General features: G+C 40.9%; 1 protein-coding gene across 1 annotated transcript in view; it reads right to left on the reverse strand.

Annotated features, from left to right (window-relative positions):
• The window catches only part of PPM1D (protein phosphatase, Mg2+/Mn2+ dependent 1D), a 28,168-nt gene extending 13,848 nt beyond the window's left edge, over positions 1–14,320 (reverse strand). Inside the window, exons 1-3 of the mRNA XM_054847781.1 lie at positions 13,675–14,320; positions 6,668–6,896; positions 4,099–4,223 (exon numbers count right to left, since the gene is read on the reverse strand). Of these exons, the coding sequence (XP_054703756.1) occupies positions 4,099–4,223; positions 6,668–6,896; positions 13,675–14,125 (805 nt within the window). The 5' untranslated portion in view covers positions 14,126–14,320. The remainder of the gene's footprint in view (positions 1–4,098; positions 4,224–6,667; positions 6,897–13,674) is intronic.
• Between the last annotated feature and the right edge of the window lie 5,189 nt (positions 14,321–19,509).

Consider the following 19,509-nt stretch of genomic DNA (forward strand, 5'->3'; position numbering starts at 1 on the left):
ACATAAAAACAAGGAACAGGGATTTCATGTTGCCACATGAATGAGTGGTTTAACTAACGGGTTCTTGGTTCACATTTCATCATTCATTAATTAAAACAAAAAACCCACACAGCAAACAGCTACAATACTGCAAGGCAGTCCCTTACCATATAGCCCTTTTGACAGCTGCAGATCTTGGCTCTGCATTAGTTCCCAAGAAAAGGGGAGAAGGAGGAGGAGGGAAAAAACTCCATAAAAGATTTACTAGATTTAGACCTGAACTAGTTTACCAACAAGAGAGATCATATACGATTTAAAAAACAATCAAGACCCATTCCGGCCACCACACCAACTTGATCAGACTAGGGGACAGCTGGGGATATGAACTTAAATAGCAACTTAAGAAAAACTACAATGAGTTTAGGTTACACTTCCAGTCAACCTGCAAAGCTCAGTGATTAATCACACCATTTGTCTACTTGTTTCTACATTCTGCTCTTGTTTCAAGTTATACTGTAAGATATTCAGAGCTCAGACTGTAGCTTTTTTATACTTTCCCTACCTTGTGTATCATCTTAACATACATGGCCAGATTTTACTTCAAAATTAGTTTCCAAAGATCAAAATTCTTCGTTCCATTTTTCCACAATGGGTTCAACACACGGGAAAACACGCATCATCTTGTACACTTACAGCCTCGTGCTTAATATCCCAGAATCAGGTCTAAGTTGATGTATTTAGACAGATGTTATAGCTGAAACGTAACCTTTCTGCCAGCACTTATCTGGCTATTATATGTACACAGAGCAGGTTATTTCCCCTCTCAGCACTCTTTCCCCAAGACATGCACATGTAAGCGTGCTCACGGGAGTCTACAACGCCTTCCTGAGTGCCACATGGAGTTACTGTCTCCACAGGGAGACAATAACTAACACATGATGCAATGACACACACAGACTCTTCCAAACACACAAGCAAGTTACATGATGGCTTCTTGCCCCTTGAGCATCTGGTCCATGGTATCCAGCAATTTGCACACTCATAGCCTCGCCTTACACAAGGGGATTCAAGTAATTTGAGTTACCTCACACCTGTTTTAGGGACAGGCACATTAAATGGACAGTTACCACGAAACCATAGGTGCCAGGAAACAGACTCTAATGATTACACTCTAAGGAAACAAATGCTCTTCTGATCAGAATGGGTAGCAAGTCCTGCAGTGAACAATTCTGGGATTGCGTGGGATTCTTGAGTATTTATACCAATTTCCCTTGTGATAAAGCAAGATGTTTTCATTGCCCAGAAAAGGTTAGCAGAAGTAGCTATGCTTAAAATGCAGAATACTTTGCTGGGGTTTAAAATATTTCATTAGAAGACTTTAAACCTGTATACAATAAAAGCAGCATACAGATTCTTTACAGAGATAGTATGAAGCCTAAATATTTCTGACCTGTTATGGGGCTATAAATAAATTAAACATTATTTAAATGCAGTCACTACTGTCATGAGAAGCAGTGGTAATAAAAAGTGCATACCACAAATGCTTATTTTAGAGCAGAAAGACACTGTAGACAATCAGAACAGCGAAGGGAATGTCAATGGAATTAATCTGGCCAGCAGGACTTCTATTGCACCAGTATTCTTTCTGCTGTCCAAGTATTTGACCAATGCAATACTTTTCCATAGTGTTTTATTCCTGCTGTTTCTAAAACCTCTGTTGTACTCCTTACAATGAGTGCTAGAGTTCAGGACTGGATGAGGGATGAGACTATATCAGCATATTTTAAAGTGTTGTAAGAGAAAGACAAACTTTAAAAAATACATCCATGTTCTAAATTTTATGGTTTTTAATCAGATAATTTTCCCACTTTAAAGACAGTAAATTCACAAGTCCAGGTTTCTCTCCACAGTGCAGAGCAGTGTCAACATACTCTTGCTCTCCTATTAAAAATTATTGTCCAATTACTCTCCAGTTTGGGATCTGTATGGGATTTCTATCGAGAACAACCACTGAGTTTGGACTTCGCAAAAAGAATCGCTGTGCTAGATCTTAGTGGGATTGACCAGAGTACTGGTAACCAGTATATGTCAACACTGACAGTTATTACTCTGCTTGGAGAGGCTCCAAGGCGGCAGCGCTGTGCCAACCAGGGTAGCAACCTGGGAGCCAGCCAAGAGGTTGAGCAGGCCTCAATAGCATGAATGCAAATGGCTTTAGTCGTGGTAGGTCTTTTGTAAGCAGCGTAAGGGGCATGCTGGCCTCAGAAAGAAGTTAAATCCTGTTTCCAAACTGCGAGCGTCTGTGCACCATCTGGGTCCTACAGAGCGAAGCAGCTGTGTTCCTTTTTCCAGGAGGTTTGTCATACCTCCTCAGAAGGGGATGTGAAGAGGCTACGGAGGCTGCTTGGGCAGGCAAACACCAAAACACCGTCACATTGTAAACCTGTTTCTCCACAATTTGAAGATGCCAAACCACTCTTTTAAGCTTTTAAATCTGCTAACTTTTGGAACCAAGAATCATTAAAAGATAGGTGTTCTTATTTCTTGGTCCTGAAACTCTCCAGTAATCCTCTTCAGCCACGTAACGGGAAAGAATGCAATAGGGGGCTAACAGATGCATCATTCCTTGAATTCCCATCTGCACATGAACCCCAGCCAAATCCTTTTGTTCAACTTGCTGAGAGGAATCGGATCAAAAGTCATCGAGCTATTAGACAAACAAGCTCGCAATCACAGAAATGAAAGATTCATTAAAATTAAGCATACACTTTTTGTAATCTACAAGGAACATGTACCCTTCTGCAGAAAAGGGGAAGAGGGGGCTACGTTGCTCAGTGGATGAAGATCTCTGCTAGTCACCTATTAACTCTGAGGGATTTCTCACACTCTCGAGTCAGTTTAACCATAAAATAAGCATCTGTCTTGCCTCAAATATGACACATAACAGAGACTTGTAAGATAGAGAGAAAAATGTCCATAAAATAAAAATTTTGTTTTTATTAAAATAAAAAAAAAATCACCATTCAGCCACCTAGCCACCTCTGACTCCTTCCTTGATATATAGCTATCTTTTACAATGTTAGTTATCACTGCACAATTCTTCTTCACACTGGACAAATCCATGTGAAGCTGACATCACTGCATCAGAAATAAGACACAGGAATGCTATGCAATTATCAAGACGACCACGGTCCCAGGAACAGACTGTCCCCATGACACGCTGCCAGTTGATCTAGGAACACTGACAACACTATCATGTAACTGTCAAGCTTGCCAAGAAGAAATTAAGCTACAGGACAGTTTTCACAGGTAAAAATACAATACCACATTTCCATAAAATCAAACCTATACTGGCTTTATCTGGATAGAGGATTCTTCACTGGGGCAAAGGGAAGAAGGAAGGAAACAAAGTGAACTGCAGAAGATTGGAATTCTGCAATGAAATTTAAGGAAAAACACCTGACCAGAAAACACTAACACTCACAGGCAAGAGGCCTTCCCAAAAACCGTTCATAACAAGTTTGCTTGGTACTGTAATATGCCTTTTGGCCCTCTGAATAAAGTATTCCTCAAAGATAGTTTCCCATTACTAAAACTCTCAAAGGCAAGTTATAGATAAAATACGGACTTGACTTTCATCCCTTTGTTCATTCTATGCTAAGTCTTGGAAAAAAAAAAAAATCAGATTCACTGCAAATGGAGACCAAAGTAATTCGTATGCTATACTGCAAAACTTACTCTTACCACTACCTGGTCAAAAATGAGTCCTACTACTTCAGTAAGAAAAAGACAAATGTGTTTTCCATCTTGGAGACACGTACTGCTTTGTACATTTTCATTTGCCACAGAAGTGAAGTACCGTCCTTGTAAGACTGACATTTAAAATCCTGCGTGTGTAGGGCAAGTCCTTCACTCACCTATGACACCTACAGCTTTATTTGAAAAACTAAATCCATATTGTATTAAAAATACTTTTAAAAGGCCCAGACTTTCAGAAGGCCTTGTAATCAAGGCAAGTGAATCCCTCTAAACTGTATGTTTTGGCAAAACAGAGTAGAATCCAGTTCTGGTGGCCTGTATGCAGTGGTGTCTCACTTTCCAAACACAAGCATGACTTACCAAGGGCTCTAGCAACTGCCAGGAACGGAATCTGGTCAATGACGGTGCTGCGGCGCACAGGGCCATTGTGAGTCAGACGAGGTCTCTTCCAAACAACACGATTCACACCAGACTTGTTGATGACACTAAAACCATCAGAAAGAGGCAGGGGTTAAATAGGAATGGAAATGAAAGCATGAACGTTAGTTTCAATGACACAAAACCAGTTAAATATGCAAATATGGACTCAATAATGACGGCACCCTCAAGGAAGTCCACAGCACAATTAAATATTTCAAAACACACGGTATCACTTAGATAGTTTCATTCCATATTAAGTCAAAGGGAAAAGTGAGAGATGAAGGGCAGAAGAAAAAGCAGAGGAATGAAGACCTGGAAGAAGTTCTGGCTGGCTACAACAACCAGATGTAAAACTATCTTTTTAATCTATTGGAGAAAAAGCAAAACTGAATTTGCTTTCTTCAGATGAGGTCCATCAACATCAACTCACTCGGGTGGAAATATCATATAATTCCTCCTTCAGTTTTCTCCAGCTGCCAAAGTTTGGCAGTAAAGAGCAGCACAGTACAGTTAAAAAAAAAAGAGAAAGGAGCAGCCTTCTGTAGGGATTTCCTTAATGGCGCACCAACACGAAGCAGAAATAAAAGAGGAATTGTTCATAGTTGCTATCTGCTGAAAGCAGGACATAGGAAGAAACAGCTCTGCATTTGAATGTTAACACCTGCTCTAAGGCATTGAGCACTGGTTTTAATTCTCACAGATGGCATTAAAGGGTCAAAGGAGAAGCTACAGAGCCAAGTAAATGAGGCAGCTGATATCAGGCAGGGGAGGCAGGGAAGAAAGAGCAGAGAGAATATGAGTCATCAAGTCATCAATGAAAGAAGGAACTAGCAAAGCTTGGTCCCAACCAAGTTAAGAACTAGATACTTAAAAGTGAATTTTTACCCATGGAACAGCCACTGGTAATTAGAAACTGAGAAGCTCTGGAACTGCCTCAAGATTCCTCATACTGAAGCTATTCAAGATGCACTTCCTGAGACTTCAAAGGCCTTAACAACAAGGGCATGTTTAGCTCCATCCTTTTGCATGCACAGTGCGGCAAAGTCACAAACACCACATCCTAAAATCGATCTCATCCATTTGTACAACTAATGGCCCCACAAAGCTAACTTCAGTCATTATCTGAAAGAAGACCTCATCCCACACTCAGAGACTGTTAATTGGAAAATATCATTTTTAATGAGAGATTCAATTATGCTCTCCCATTAACTCTTCCCAATTTGCTCTCATGAAAGAGGAGGCATTAATAAGCATAGCTGCATGGTTCCACCTCACTCCTATTATTTGCCTCACAATAGTCTGCAACAGCCAGCCTGGGAAAAACAGAAGGAGCACCAGTAAAAATAAAAATTTGAAAAAAATTTAAAAAATTAACCATCCCTGTTAATACAAAGTTCCAGGGAATGCTTCTTTGAAGCTTCAGAGACTTTCGGTCTGAGAGACACAATTTGGAAACCTATATATTTACAAGTACTAATGTAGCAAAAATGCAAGTTATCCTTTCTGAAAAGCTACCAATACAGCTAACTGATCAACTTCCACCTGCTAGAGATACAAATATCTGAAGGTTAATGGCCCGACAGGGTTCTCGTATGAATGATGTCAACAGGAAAACCTTCAGTGATCTCTGCCTCTGAACCGCTAAGAGAAGGAAACTGTGCCCATCCATCTGGTGCGGTACTGCAGAACGAAAGAACATAAAGCTCCTGTGAAGCTACGCCAAATGCAAGCCCTGAGGTTTGTCTCAAAACATTAGTGCCATCTGATAAACCTGCCTGCTTTCCTCCCCAGTCACAGGGAACACACATCAACCACAACACGAAGATGTTCTAACATCTGCCAGCTCCTGACAGTCAAGAAATTACTAATGTAAAGATATGTATTAAAATGTGGTATTCTAACAATTTAAGCGTATATTTAAACAGCAAATACAGTATCTTGTTTCAAATCTATGATTTTTTTTTTTTTTTAATGTTCCTTAAACAGAAGCTTTGAAAAGCCTACTCAACAGCTGCCACTGTCACCTCAGGAACAATGCACAATGCATGAGAAATTAGAGTATTTTGTGTCAAAACTGCTGTGTTTCCACCATTTGACAAAACGGATATTCCAGTGCTCCTATCATTATCTATAGGAAAAGGCAATTTTTCCCCTCAGATTTTCATGAAAAATAGGTCAAATATCAGTATCTCCACTTTCAAAGTTCTCAGTGAACATTTAGAATTGTAACCACACCTCAGCTGCATGGAAATCTACCAGGAAATTAAAATTTTGTTTACACCATAAACCACTAGCAATAAGCACAACAGCGTAACAATGGATCACTATAACTTACTCCTCGACCAGCTAGGAAAAAAACAGAGCATAGATAGGGAAGGAAGATAGACTATGAGATTCACCAACTTGGTTTGCCCCCCCTAAACCAAGCAAGCTTAAACCTAGTTCAGTCAAAGAGACACAAATACCACCTGGAGATCAAACCTGAAGTAAAAAGCACAGAGACAGTTACCTGCCCCCAAGGCCTTCAATTCTCTCCCTTTCTTTGGGAAGTTCTGGCTTGTGGTCCTGTGTCACCTCCACAGCTCTCACAAAGTCGTCCTTGGGGTCATCCTGGACTCCGAGCACCACTCCTGAATCGCCAACGTGAGCAACGTACATCTTTGACCCACGGATAATTACCACACTGGCAGTAGTTCCTGACGTGCTTGGGAGACCCGTCATGGTCTTCGGCCACTCTGCTGCAATGAGAAAAAAGCAAATAAAAATACTTTTGTTTTTAATTCTGTGGAACTGGTAATGTTTTGAAGATCAAGATGAAGGGTGTGTAACAGAGACTTGTGTAAACGTTACAATACAGCACGTGCTTAGGCCAGGCAAAGCAGCTCCCTCAGGTCCCCCCCACTTTCATAACATCACTCCCCCAGCTACAGCTTCAATTGACACATATATATAAAGCCAGTATCAAAGCACCAAGATAGGATTCAGAAAAAGTCTCCTCTGGTTTAACATTCCAAGCATCACTAGAAGAATATGGAGGAAGACATGGTCCTTGAGTGTTGAACAGGACTGATCAAGCGTTTTGTTAAGATCTACTGTTCACTTCCCTGTCTGAAAGGGTAGAAAAGTTATGAATTAGGTCATTTTGTCTGGACATTTGACTGGCAATCAGGTTTTCTGGACATTCCTGATCCCCTCGGAAGGAAAGGAAATGCTATTTTACTTTTATATGCTGAACAACATTTTAAGTTGAATAACATCTCAACTGTTTTATTCACATTTCCTTTTGGAGGACTGAATAACGCACACTATTTAAGTATGCTATCTATAACCCAACATCAAGTCTTCTGCAGAAGATATCCCTTGAATTCAGAACAACAGAATACCTATATTAGTGTGAAATTGTTAGGGAAATCTCCTCCTTTCTCAGCTGCTTTGCCCTCAAAACACTGACGTTGATTTCCTATTACACTACTCTCCCCATTTATGTTCAATCCGAATTTCTCTTTCATGCCTTTTCTTGTCTATTTTTGTGTCTACACACCCAAGTTCATCATCTTCCAAAACTCCACAAAAATGATTGAGACAAATATCCCAATTAAGAAAGATTAGCCATACTGGTCCTCCTCCCCAGTTCAGCACCCTCAGAAAACAGAATTCAAGTTCCCAGTTATCAGCTGATTTCAACTGTCAACAGCAACCTCATGTTTCTTCTTCACTGCATCCACTCATGTCTGCAGACAAACTCAGAAGGGAGACTCATCTCCTTGTCACATTCTATCTTCTGCACTTCACAAGTCATGCTTGCACAGTACAACATAGAAATTCCACTGTGTTGCACATTCTGTTTGCAGGAAACACCCAAGCCAGGCTACCAAAGCACTGTATTATTTATTTTCCTATGGCACAACAAACACACAAGAAAAAAAACCAAAACACAGTTAGGCCTTCCCCTCTGTGAAAACAGATACTTGAAACTTCAGAAGTTTTATGCAGAAGCAAAAAAGATTAGGAACTTAGTAAGTTATAGTGCCACTGAACAATGTTCAGATGCCCAAGGCAAGAAAGAATACATGGAAGACGCGCTGAAGGAGAAGCAGAATTATATAGACAGTCTGATGATAAAAAGCTGCATTGCCTCAGTGTTAGCTACCAGGATATCCAGCATAATTTAAACATTGAAATTCTAACACAGAGTTCTAGCTTTGTGTTCTAAATACTAAAACATACTTTCTCCCTACGAGTAGCTTTATTTCAAGAACACAAACATTCAATCAGCTTATTGGAAGTACTCTGGCAATTTTAACTGTGGATATTAAATCTAACACATTCCAAATGGAAAGCAAATGAGAGAGGAAGCCAAGTGGTAATGAGGACTTCAACCATGCACTTAACAGAAAACAAGCTGCAACTAATGAGTTTCTGTCAGTGTAACAACCCCTCAATAGCAATAAAATATATTAGAGAGACGAATCAGTCTTTATGGGGATGAAGAGTACAGAGAGTGAAATCACACACTTAGGAGAAAGAGAACGATGCAGCAGCCTCAGATTTTAGGCTCCAACAGAACCAGAAATTAATCTGCCTATCATCAAGGGATTTTAGTTTATGCCTTGCTCCTGTTTAGAGACAAGCATTATATATATATAGCATCACATACTCCTTTCTTTAGAGATTGTGTCTCATCAGAAATTAACAAAAGTGTCAAAACTCCTGAGTTTTCTTCCGAGCTCAAGTATCAAAATCAAAGCCATTTACCCGACTCCTCCACATATCAAAAGCATGTTTTTATCAATCTCGTAACTTAAGCAATAGGACATCTTTCTAAAACAATTTTTCCCTCTACTTGAAAAGCACTACCCTTCAAGTTTTGTAACTTTGAGTTTGTAAACTTAGTGGGATTTGCAGCTGACACATCAGCCAGCAAATTGCCATTGTCACCTGCAGCCTAGGACAGGAAGTATAAAGTAGCCTCCTTCATGAAATTTAACCTGGTTACACCTTTTCTTTCCCTTTATTCATTTGAAAAAATAAAAAAAAACCCAAAACGTTTTAGCGCAAACTATACAGAACCCCAAATACAAACACATACAGCACACTATCATCAAGAAAGTTTCCTTCCTTGCTGAATTCTTTTCCTACACACTACCATGACCCAGCAAAACTCACCAAATGCTATTTTTAAAGCCTATTCTTGTTACCCTGTTCTTTTCTTGTATTTAGATGCAAGATACAAGACAAGATACTATTTTAACTTTAAAAAGGCCTATAATTCTTTTATACGATACCACAATAGTTCAAATGATCAGGTATAATCAAAAGGCATTTTCTCCTCTAACAAATTAACTGAGACTATATATTAATTAACAGTAACAGCGCATTAAACTCTTCCTTTTGTAGAAACATCATCTCCAGTTGCCATTCTTATTTAAATACACACCTAACACTTCTTTCCCTACCTGGCCACACCAGCTCCAATAGAAACACAAGCTTTTTCTTAAGCACACAACCAGCATTAGTAACATCCCTTCAAAGTAACAAGTTGGCAGATAAAAAGAAATCCTGAAATTACAACAAAGCTCTCAAAACAAAATTCACACTTCAGAGATATACCCAAAGTGTCCATGGATGACATACCACTTCTACAACTTCAGCAGACAAATATCTCTAAGTAGCCCTCCAGGAAAACAGAGTTAGCCAAAGTTTCCTCATGGGCCTGTATCCCTAGTTCTCTACTCATCGCCATGAATGATTAAGCCATGTACTAGGAACACTGATACATCCCAGGATGGACACAACTTCACTACAGCTAGTGGGCTTTAGATCTGAAAATCACACCATTTATGAAACCGCACAGTGCGCACATTGAACCAGCTGATGTGAAATGGAGAGTAGGAGGTAAATCCACATCTGCGTCTAGCAGGGTACCAACAACATCGCCTGTTATAGACTCTCACAATACCTGCCCACAAAATGCCACATATTCCAGTTTAACAGATGCACTTCCCACTCTTTCAAAAGAAAAAAAAGATAGAAGAAGAAAAAAAAAGAATGCACATTAAGTGTTCAAGCTCTCTGAAGCTATCAAATTTATAATCTAGTTTGTTCCCTACAACAGTGGACAGTTTCAAAAGACAAATCCATGCAGCATCCCAAGACTGTAAGTTGTTTACACACAACTTACAATTACTTCTTACTTTTTTCAGCCTTCTTCTATTAGAGGGACTGGAGCGAGGGGTAGGAATTGGTTTAAAACCAACGACCCATCCCAAACAGTATACATTACATCAAAATATGGATCCTATACCCAAATACCACATCTCTAACAGAAAAAAATACTCTGCCACAGTCTAAAAAGCAAATTCACTTATGATGGTTGGTATGTGATCTGAAACACATGGACTGCTCCAAAATGCATTTGTGGGAGTTCTGTTCCTGTTTATTTTTGAGAATGATTCAGGATTATTCTGGGAATCAAAAGTTGCTAAAAAAATATATTTCATTTTTATTTGACTGTTTTTATATACGTAAGTCAAACAACAATACCTCATTTCAAATTAGTTTGCTTCTAAAATTCTTATTAAACTTTCAAAAAAATAAATGCTATATGAACTTCTAATAGAGCAATAGACCATAAAAATATTACATTATCCTGAAAATCTGCATTGCCTCAAGTGGTCTAGGTCCTTTTCAGATAAGGATACATACATAAACTCTTAAACATTTCTAAGAATAATCCTGAAATTACGACTTTGCAGTGAAAACTACAAAAAAACCTGGTTATTACACAAAAGATAAAAATATTATTTGACTTTCATTGCTTCAATTAAATTTAATGGGAAGAGTTATAACCTAAGCAGGAGTATGCAACTCTCTCTAAATTGTAACTAGTAACGTTGAAAAACGTTTTTAATAGTATCAAGTTAAATACAACATTTAAAAACAAGCTCTTGGCCATACAAATAATGAACTACCAAAGAAACATAGACCAATGCAATCCTCAGTAAAGTCACATCAAAATCTGGGACCTCCTGAGTATGTTTCTTGTAAACACCTTTCCTACCACTGCCAGTTGTAGAAACAGGCTTTAAATGAGAACTTTTACTCCAGCAGCTCTTTCGCATACAGATAATTTTATTACTGTATAATTAACCTCAAAGTTATCAGCAATGACAAAGGGGTATTTTTTCTGTTTTCTTTTTCCTGGTACTCTCATCATCACTATGCTTCCTGTCTACCACAGGAGACAGCCACCAGGATGACCCCAGAGCTTCCAAGAACAAACAGAGCAGCTGAGTACAAGCTTCTCTTCCAACAGCCATCAAGTGGAAGCAATAAAGACTCCATCCTTTACACCAAAACCCAAAACCATTCTCCCACCCCATTTCAAGACACCAAAACACCCAGTCTCCCTTTCATGTCCACAGTGTCAGCAATACACAGTTACAGATCTGCTCTACATATGATGATATGCACAATTATTTACTATAAGTAAAATCTGCAGTGGGATTCCCTAACATCATATGGGAAGTTATAAACTAGAATATAGTAATGATTTTGTCCTATAAAACCCTAGCTGTTATGCACACACAGCAGAAATCAGTAAGACCAAACATGCTACGTAGAAGTTTACTATATAGTCTAAGATTGTCATCAAATGCTCATACCCAGAGCTATGTTGTTTCTCATAACAATTTAAATTGGTTCCACAACCCAAGTACTATTTGCTAAACACTCATTACTAAATAGTATTTCCTGCATTCCGTCACTTCACCTCTCTCCATTTTGTAGTCACACAGTTACAGCAACAAACAGAGCAGGGATATTACAACCAGACAACTGAAGTCCTTATCTTTCTCCCCCATACCATCTTCCCCTATTCACACATCTTTCTCATTATCGTGCAAGTCTGCAGCCCAGGAGGTCACGTGCCACTCACCACTCCTTCCCAGCATCAAGGTTGTGGTCAAGTTCTGGTGCTTGAATTCACACCCTTCCCATTCTGTCCAATACCAGCGTGCCCCCAACCTTGCCATTCCTTCCCCCGTATCCTTTCAAGTATCTGACATTTGCACAACTTCTCTCTCTTGCTATTCAAGAAAAAGGAAATTAAACTGGTTTGACACTATAATCCCCCCCATGAATCACTTCGTCAAAACCCCATGGTGCTGTAAGTGCCAATTCTTGATTTTTGTGTTTACCTCCCTAGCCCAACTGTCAGTATCGCTGTCTGTGGTTTTGATCCAATTTACTGCGTTCCCCTCCTTCCTGCCTGCCTTCGTATGCTGTTCACTGTTCTTGTATTTTCTCTTTCTGGGGTTTTTGAATACATAAATGTATACACAATATGCACACTCTACACATTATATATAAACAACCACCATAGTCTAAGCCACAACCTTCACCTTACCAGGAAAAAAAAAAAAAAATCCCTTTCAGAAACTCAATTCTGCCATCTCACTAGATCTCAGGGAGAAGGAAGAGTACAAGAATGATTCCTGTCACCTGTCTTGTCACTCTCCTCTCCTTTACCCTTACCTATTTAGGACCTCAACTTCTATCCTACTGCAGTTAAGCAACCAATCTATATAATCTTCAGGACACTGAGTGTTTTCTGTTTTGGCAGGTACCTTGCATATTCCCTGATGCTCAAACAATAAAATGAGTGAACAATCACCCTTTATGAAACAGCCACATTTTTAATCCTTCCATCAGGACTCAATAGAAACAACTGGAATCAAGGGACAGGTAGGGAAAAAACACTGCCCCAGCCCGCTTAAGGTTACTAAAATTATTTTTTTTTTTCCTTTTCATGATACTCTGGACAAGGGAAATCTAAGGGGGAGTTCCATGCAATTCCCCAAGGCAACAAGATGAAGAGCTCACAATAACTCGAATTTGGAGGTCTGACTTGCAGCACCCTGAAAACAAACTGCAGCTCTACAATCACATCATCTTCAGCTACAGAGCACAATTGCCCTACAACGCGTCCTCAGCCTCTGATTCTATCTTTTCTCCCACAGTTTGCTCTCCAGTTTTTCTTGTTTTACCGAATTACTTGAGTCAACATCTCAAATCACATCCCGCTCCCCATTCCCTGCACCCAGATGGCAGCGATGCCCCCAGCACCGCGGGTGCCCTGCTCCTCGGCAGAGATGGAGGGAGGCTTTCAGGCACGCAACTCACAATAGTGCGGGGGGGCCGGGCGGGGGGGGAGAAAAAGGCGGCTAAAAGCGGGACGTCCCACGCTCAGGGAATAACAGCATGGGGGAAAAGGGAGCGACCGGCGTCTCTCAGGGGTAGGTGGGTGGTCAGGGGGATTTGCTGTCCCCTTAGTTCTCACTGCAGGGCCCTGCAGAAAGGAGAACAGGAACCCAAGGGAGAGGCACGGCCAGGCGCGGCGGCTGGGCGGAAAGGCCGCGGGCCGGCAGCGTTACCTGCTCCCCCGGCGGGGACAGAGGCGGGAGGGGACGCGGCGGAGCAGGGGCGGCTGGAAGGCGCCAGTCGCCTGTAACTTACGCAGCTTTTTCCACATGGCCCGGTGGCAAGCGATGAAGCCCTTGCGCAGGGCCGCGCACACCTCGGCCGGCTCCGCCGAGCCGAAGCCCTTCTGCTTCTTGATGAAGCCCCACAGGTTCTCCCGGGCGAACTGGGCCGCCTCCCTGCCGCCGTGCCCGTCGCACACGGCGAAGAAGGCCACGGAGCGGCGCGGGCGCCGGCCGGAGCCGGGGCCGAGCGGCAGCGCTGCCTCCTCCGGCGCCCGCGGGCTCCCTCCCTTCCGCCGGCCGCTCTCGGCGAGGGGCTCGGCGGCGCGCGGGCCTCCGGGCGCCGCTCCGCCTTTGTGCGGGGGGCCGCGCTCCGCCTCGGCCGAGGGCTCGGGCTCCACCACGATCTGGGTCACGTCCTCCATGTATTTCCTGCCGCCCTGGTCGGAGTACACGCTCACCCCCAGCGAGTACAGCCCCTCCATGGGGGGCGGGAGGGGGGAGGAAGAGGCTCGGCGCGGCGGCGCCCGCCGCTCCCCACCCGCGATGGCTCCCCGCCCGCCGCCGCCGCGGACTATTGTTGATGTCGGCGGCGCCGCTCGGGCATGTCCGCGGCGACGCACCGCGCCGCCCGCCTCCGCCAACCCCCGCTGGAACGGCGGGCGCTCCGCGCCGCAGCGCCCCCTGCCGCGCCCCCGCCCGCCGCCTCGCCAGGGCCCCGCCGCGGCGGAAGGGGCGGCCGGGCGCGTCCGCGGGCACCACGGCGCCCCCTGCCGCCGGCCGGCACGCACGCAGCTCCGGCCGCAGGAGCCAGGCTGGGCCGGGGGCCGTCCTTCTACTACCGGCGGCTCTGCTTAACACTACGTGCACGCTTCACTAGCTGTAAGTAGGGCGCCAGCTACTAATTTGAAGCAGGGGACTCCCCAGGTTACTCCAGCCCCCCCGGTCGTCCCCTGCTCCTGGCCCAAAAGCCCTGCTTTCCCTCTTGGACAAAAAGGATGTCGAAAATCCACCGGGGATTTCCCTGGAATTACACACCTCGCAGGACATGCTGATGCCCTGTTTACACTTATGACTATTTAAGCCATTCCCTGCATACTGGAGGGTTTTGTGCATTTCGTTTTTATAGTTGAAATTCTAGATACGGGTTTATTTCAATCTACTACCATTTTCAATTCCCAGAGCCCCTTCCCACTACAAGCCTAAAACAGCTAAAACCATTACTGAATTTTGCAAAAATACTTCCACAGTCAGTAAAATGGAGATAATTGTTTGGCTTAAGTACTGCAAGTACTTTGGATTTCCTTCCATTACCCACATTAAAGTCAACAGTATGCAAAAATAAGAAATATATCAACAAAGCTTTGAATTTCTAGAGCACCTAGGGATTTGAAAACCTGTTACAAACATTAATGAATTAATCCACACTAATCCAACAGGATAACTATCCCTTCCTATTTTACAGGTGTTTATGCCATCAGATCATCAGCCAGAATTGAGAAATCCTGCTTTAAAAATCTGTCCATTAAGTTTCATAAAGTATTTTACATAAGCACTTTTTCCATAAGCACTTTTTCCATATATATGATGAAATGTGTATTTTAAAGGTACATAGAGGAGACAAGGACTAATTTGAGCTGTACACAATCCAAACCACTACAAGGTATCCCCATTTCCCTTCTAATTAACATACAAAACACGGCAGGTCAATTGCCAGGCACAGCACACATAAAAGGGGGTGAAGAGATTTTTTTCAGTACAAAGTAGCCAGAAAACAAGGAAATGGACTTGAAACTATTGACAAAAAAAAAACCCCTACAAAATAATATTGTCAGATCTATGTCATCACAGGGACAACTAAAGTCTATCACTTCTGAAAAGTACAAATGCCTCTTTCACAGCAAAAGAAATGTAGCCAGAGGTGGTATTCTGTAAGGATTAGTACCGTTCAATACAGGTAATACTTTCTTAAGCAATTTAGAGTGGAAAATCATAGGCTGCTCCAAGAACAGAACCAAACAGATTGACTCCTACCCCCTGTGCTTTATGTAAACATATTCTAAGTAGTCTGGTATTTGTGAAGAAGTTAAGGAAACAAAGGGGAAAAAATAATTAGTTATGATGGCAGAAACTCCTATTCAAGCTCCAAGGTATTTCTGTCTCTTCTTTTTATGTCCAAGTATTGCTTTTGCATTTTCAAGTGGAATAAAGTACCTCATTTCTGTCAATACTAACTTTTACAATCAAGACAATAGCACTATATATAAATCATACCTACTCTCACAAATTGAATCAAATTACAATATATTTAAGATGTTTTTGCATGCAACAACGACATTCCCAAAACCACTGTTGGAAAACAAAAGTGCTTCAAGATTTACAGGGCACACACAACTAGCAGATCCTCCAGCAACAAAAACCATATTTCCTAATTTTCTCCTGAAGTCCTTTAGCTCACAAAAAACTTTGGTTCAACTAAACCAGATGCTTGCAGAACTAGGAACATGTATACAAAAGTTGAAGATGCAGGCAGAAAAACTTTTAGTAAAAATGAAGTTTGATAGAGAGTACCACTGCAGTTCCTACACTCCAGGACCTAAGTAACAGGCAATATCTGAAGGGCAATTTAGCTTTTTTTTTTTCATGCATACCTCTCATGTATAAATATAGAGTGCTTTTCTTGTTTTTATACTTAACAGAACCAAATGCTAAGCAGAAACTGCCCACGGTCCTCCAGCTATTTCAGAGATAGAAGTTAGGTTAAATGGCTCATCAAAATTAAAAGCTTTTTTTTTTTTAATAAGAGTTGCAATCATTTCATGTGAAATGTTTCCAAACCAAATACAATCAGATGTTTGCTTGACCTTGATGACAGCTTATTCTCATTTTGGCTAACGGTTATTGAAATAAATCCATTCCAGAGTGGCTGTATAGGCATTATTATTGCTTGGTCTGGTTCAATGAATTCAAATAATTTCTCAAAATTAAAGGCTACCATTTCTTTTGTTGATGAAAAGTTTTTAGTCTTAATTGTAGTTTAAAAAAATTCTCAAAGAAGCTTAAGCTAAATTAGTTACATTTTGAAAAAAAAGAATGACCCCCATCTTTAGCCAAAATAGATTAAGCAGCTGTAGTTTAAACTCAGATAAATCTGTTAGGTTAGCTGACATCAGAAGAAAAGTGTCATGACTTCCATGAATTACTTCACTTTCTAATGTTTGCTAATGCATCAAGTAGTCTGTTAGATAGAACCCTCAGTGATCTCACTAGAGTATCTTTGAGGATTACCTATCCGCAGGCTCAAAGACTGAAAAACAAAAAGAGGAAAAAGAAACCTACAAAGAGGAACAAGATGCATGAGGTCATGTGCGTGAGCTCAAATACTGCAGAACAGAGAGGTACATTGTAGCTGAGACAGAAGAACCAACAGAAAGCGGTGTGCACCAATGCACTACTACATTGCTCCTCAAATGACACCTCCCGGGAATCTGAAATTAAACATTTTATAGGTCTACACTCAACCAAATGAATAAACAAGTCTACCTTCTTGGCAGGAGTGGCGGGGAAGAAGGCTCACGCAGGTACTAACATTTTTCACAGCAGTATTCCTTTCCCTCAGCTGCATCAGACAATAAAAAGAACTGACACAGGTACTTTCAACTTCATCTTAATTCCATATCACAAGCCAGTGCTGGCCGGCCAGCATCCTGCCCTCTTTTTTTCTAGGTGCATTCTTTATTTAAAGTTACACAAAGTTATATTCTGTAAAAGCCATGGTTAATTTTGTCTGACAGATGAAAAAAGATACATAAAAAGCTCATAAACTGGGCACAAACTTATTAATCACAGTTTAATAACTGTGATCAGCAGAAGGCAGTGCTGCCCATCTGGCTTTGGCAAACCTGCATTCTTAAAGCCTTCTTCATTTGTAAAGCACCTCAGCTGACTTTGGTGACTAACCTTCATGTCTTATTGCTTACAGCCACATAATAATCCTTCTCCTTCCTCCAGCCCCTAGGTAAGTTTCAACAAGCCAAGCTGATAGTGACCAAAGGTTATTATACCTCTCATGGCTCTTGCATAGCCCATGTGAAATGTGTTAGTCATCTCAGCAACAGTCTCAGAGAAACTCATGTAAAAGAGGAAAATAAAAGTGAACAGTATCCACATGTGTAAAGGTTTTTCCGTAGCCAATGAAGGAGTGCAGGACCTGACCAGGCAAGGAGTTAACACCTTCTGGATCTGACTGAGTACAATCTCAGTTTCTTCACATTCCCTGAGGTATAACGATAATGGCATTGCTTTAACATTTCATCCAGAATGTGACTACTGAACTGCTGTATATGAAGAATACAAAAATGAATATGTATTTATCTGGCTTGCAGTAAACATGAAAGAAAAAAGATACCAGCATTAAAAAAAAGATCTGACAAGTTCATGTGAATGCTCTGCATTTAGCTCTTGTTTTAGTGCAACAGTCTGTTATGTTGGCTCTTCTACAGTTTAATGATTTCCTGTTAAGAATTTAAAATTAGAAGCCTCCAACAACTTCCCCATAAACTATTTTCAAGGTTCCTTTAATATCCACATCAAGGAGATATAGTAGGTTCATATGTTATCCATGTCAGTTCACTTCCTTCCCACTTCAAAATAAGCACACTGCAGGAAAATTCAGCAGGTTTTTTATTGTTTTCTTAGAACCCTTTTTTCCACTAAGTATGTCCAGCTACAATAATTAAAAAAATAAAACTGTTCACATGTACAAGCTCATATTTAAACCATGACAAAATGAGAACTCCTGGTCTAATCTGAAAAACCTAAATTATGCTAGATTATGATCCAAATCCAAGTTTTCCATTGATGAGTTAGCTTGAATCTTTAACTACATTCATACTGAACTTCATCTATATTAACACATCAATTTCACAAACACATTTTTTTTTTGACAAGTAACTTACCTTTAATAAAAACATGCAAACAATAGTCTTGCACTGGCAGCATATGAAACAGATTTGATCTTTTTCATTCAAGCTTTCTAGAATTATATTCCTGCAAAACAGACACAGTATTCAGTATTTTTCACCTATACATCTCAAACTATATAGCACTGTCTATTCTTTTGACTCAGAAATGGTATAATTGCGGTAGTTACACCATTACACCACATTTACAAAATTATTTAAAATAGGCATATAAAAGGCAGAGCATCTGCAGGCATCCAATCTCAGTTCCTCACTGGGTCAACAAAAGGACTCACAAACACCAATCACCACCTTTCTGACAAAAATCAGCATCTACACCTATCCACCAAAAATGCTCATTGTGTGAATGATTTCTAATTAATTTTAGTTTAAAACGAGTCAGGTGAAACTGCTGCTGACTTAACATCACCTAAGATAACACTAGTGGGGAAAAATGCAGCAGTAGAAGAAGCAATCCTGCTGCTTCTTGTGCAAGTTCTAACAAATGTACAGCTCCTAATTTGGCTGAAATATAAATCTGCATGCACAACTGGAAAAGAAACAAAGACAAAAAACCCCTTTTCAGTTTGCAGCTCAGCCACAGAGTCAAAAATTGCAAGACAAAGACAACACTGTTGCTTTCTGCAGTAATTTGCAGATCAAATTGACTTTTAGTCATGAAACCATGGTTTCAGATACAGGTTTGGAAAAGCTCATGTGAACAACCTCCTCTAGCAGAGGTGAACTTCAGTAATTCACTGTTGTCCAGAAATAGTAACTTGGTACCAAGATCTGGTTGGGATTTTTCTAAGTGTTTTGAGGATTTTTTTTTTTTGTGGTGCAGAACAACATCAGGCTCCAACCACATTCTGCTGAAATTACACAACTGTCTTTCTTTGCAGATGTAA

The sequence above is a fragment of the Grus americana genome, chromosome 19, assembly GCF_028858705.1.
Source record: "Grus americana isolate bGruAme1 chromosome 19, bGruAme1.mat, whole genome shotgun sequence".
NCBI classification, from domain to species: domain Eukaryota; kingdom Metazoa; phylum Chordata; class Aves; order Gruiformes; family Gruidae; genus Grus; species Grus americana.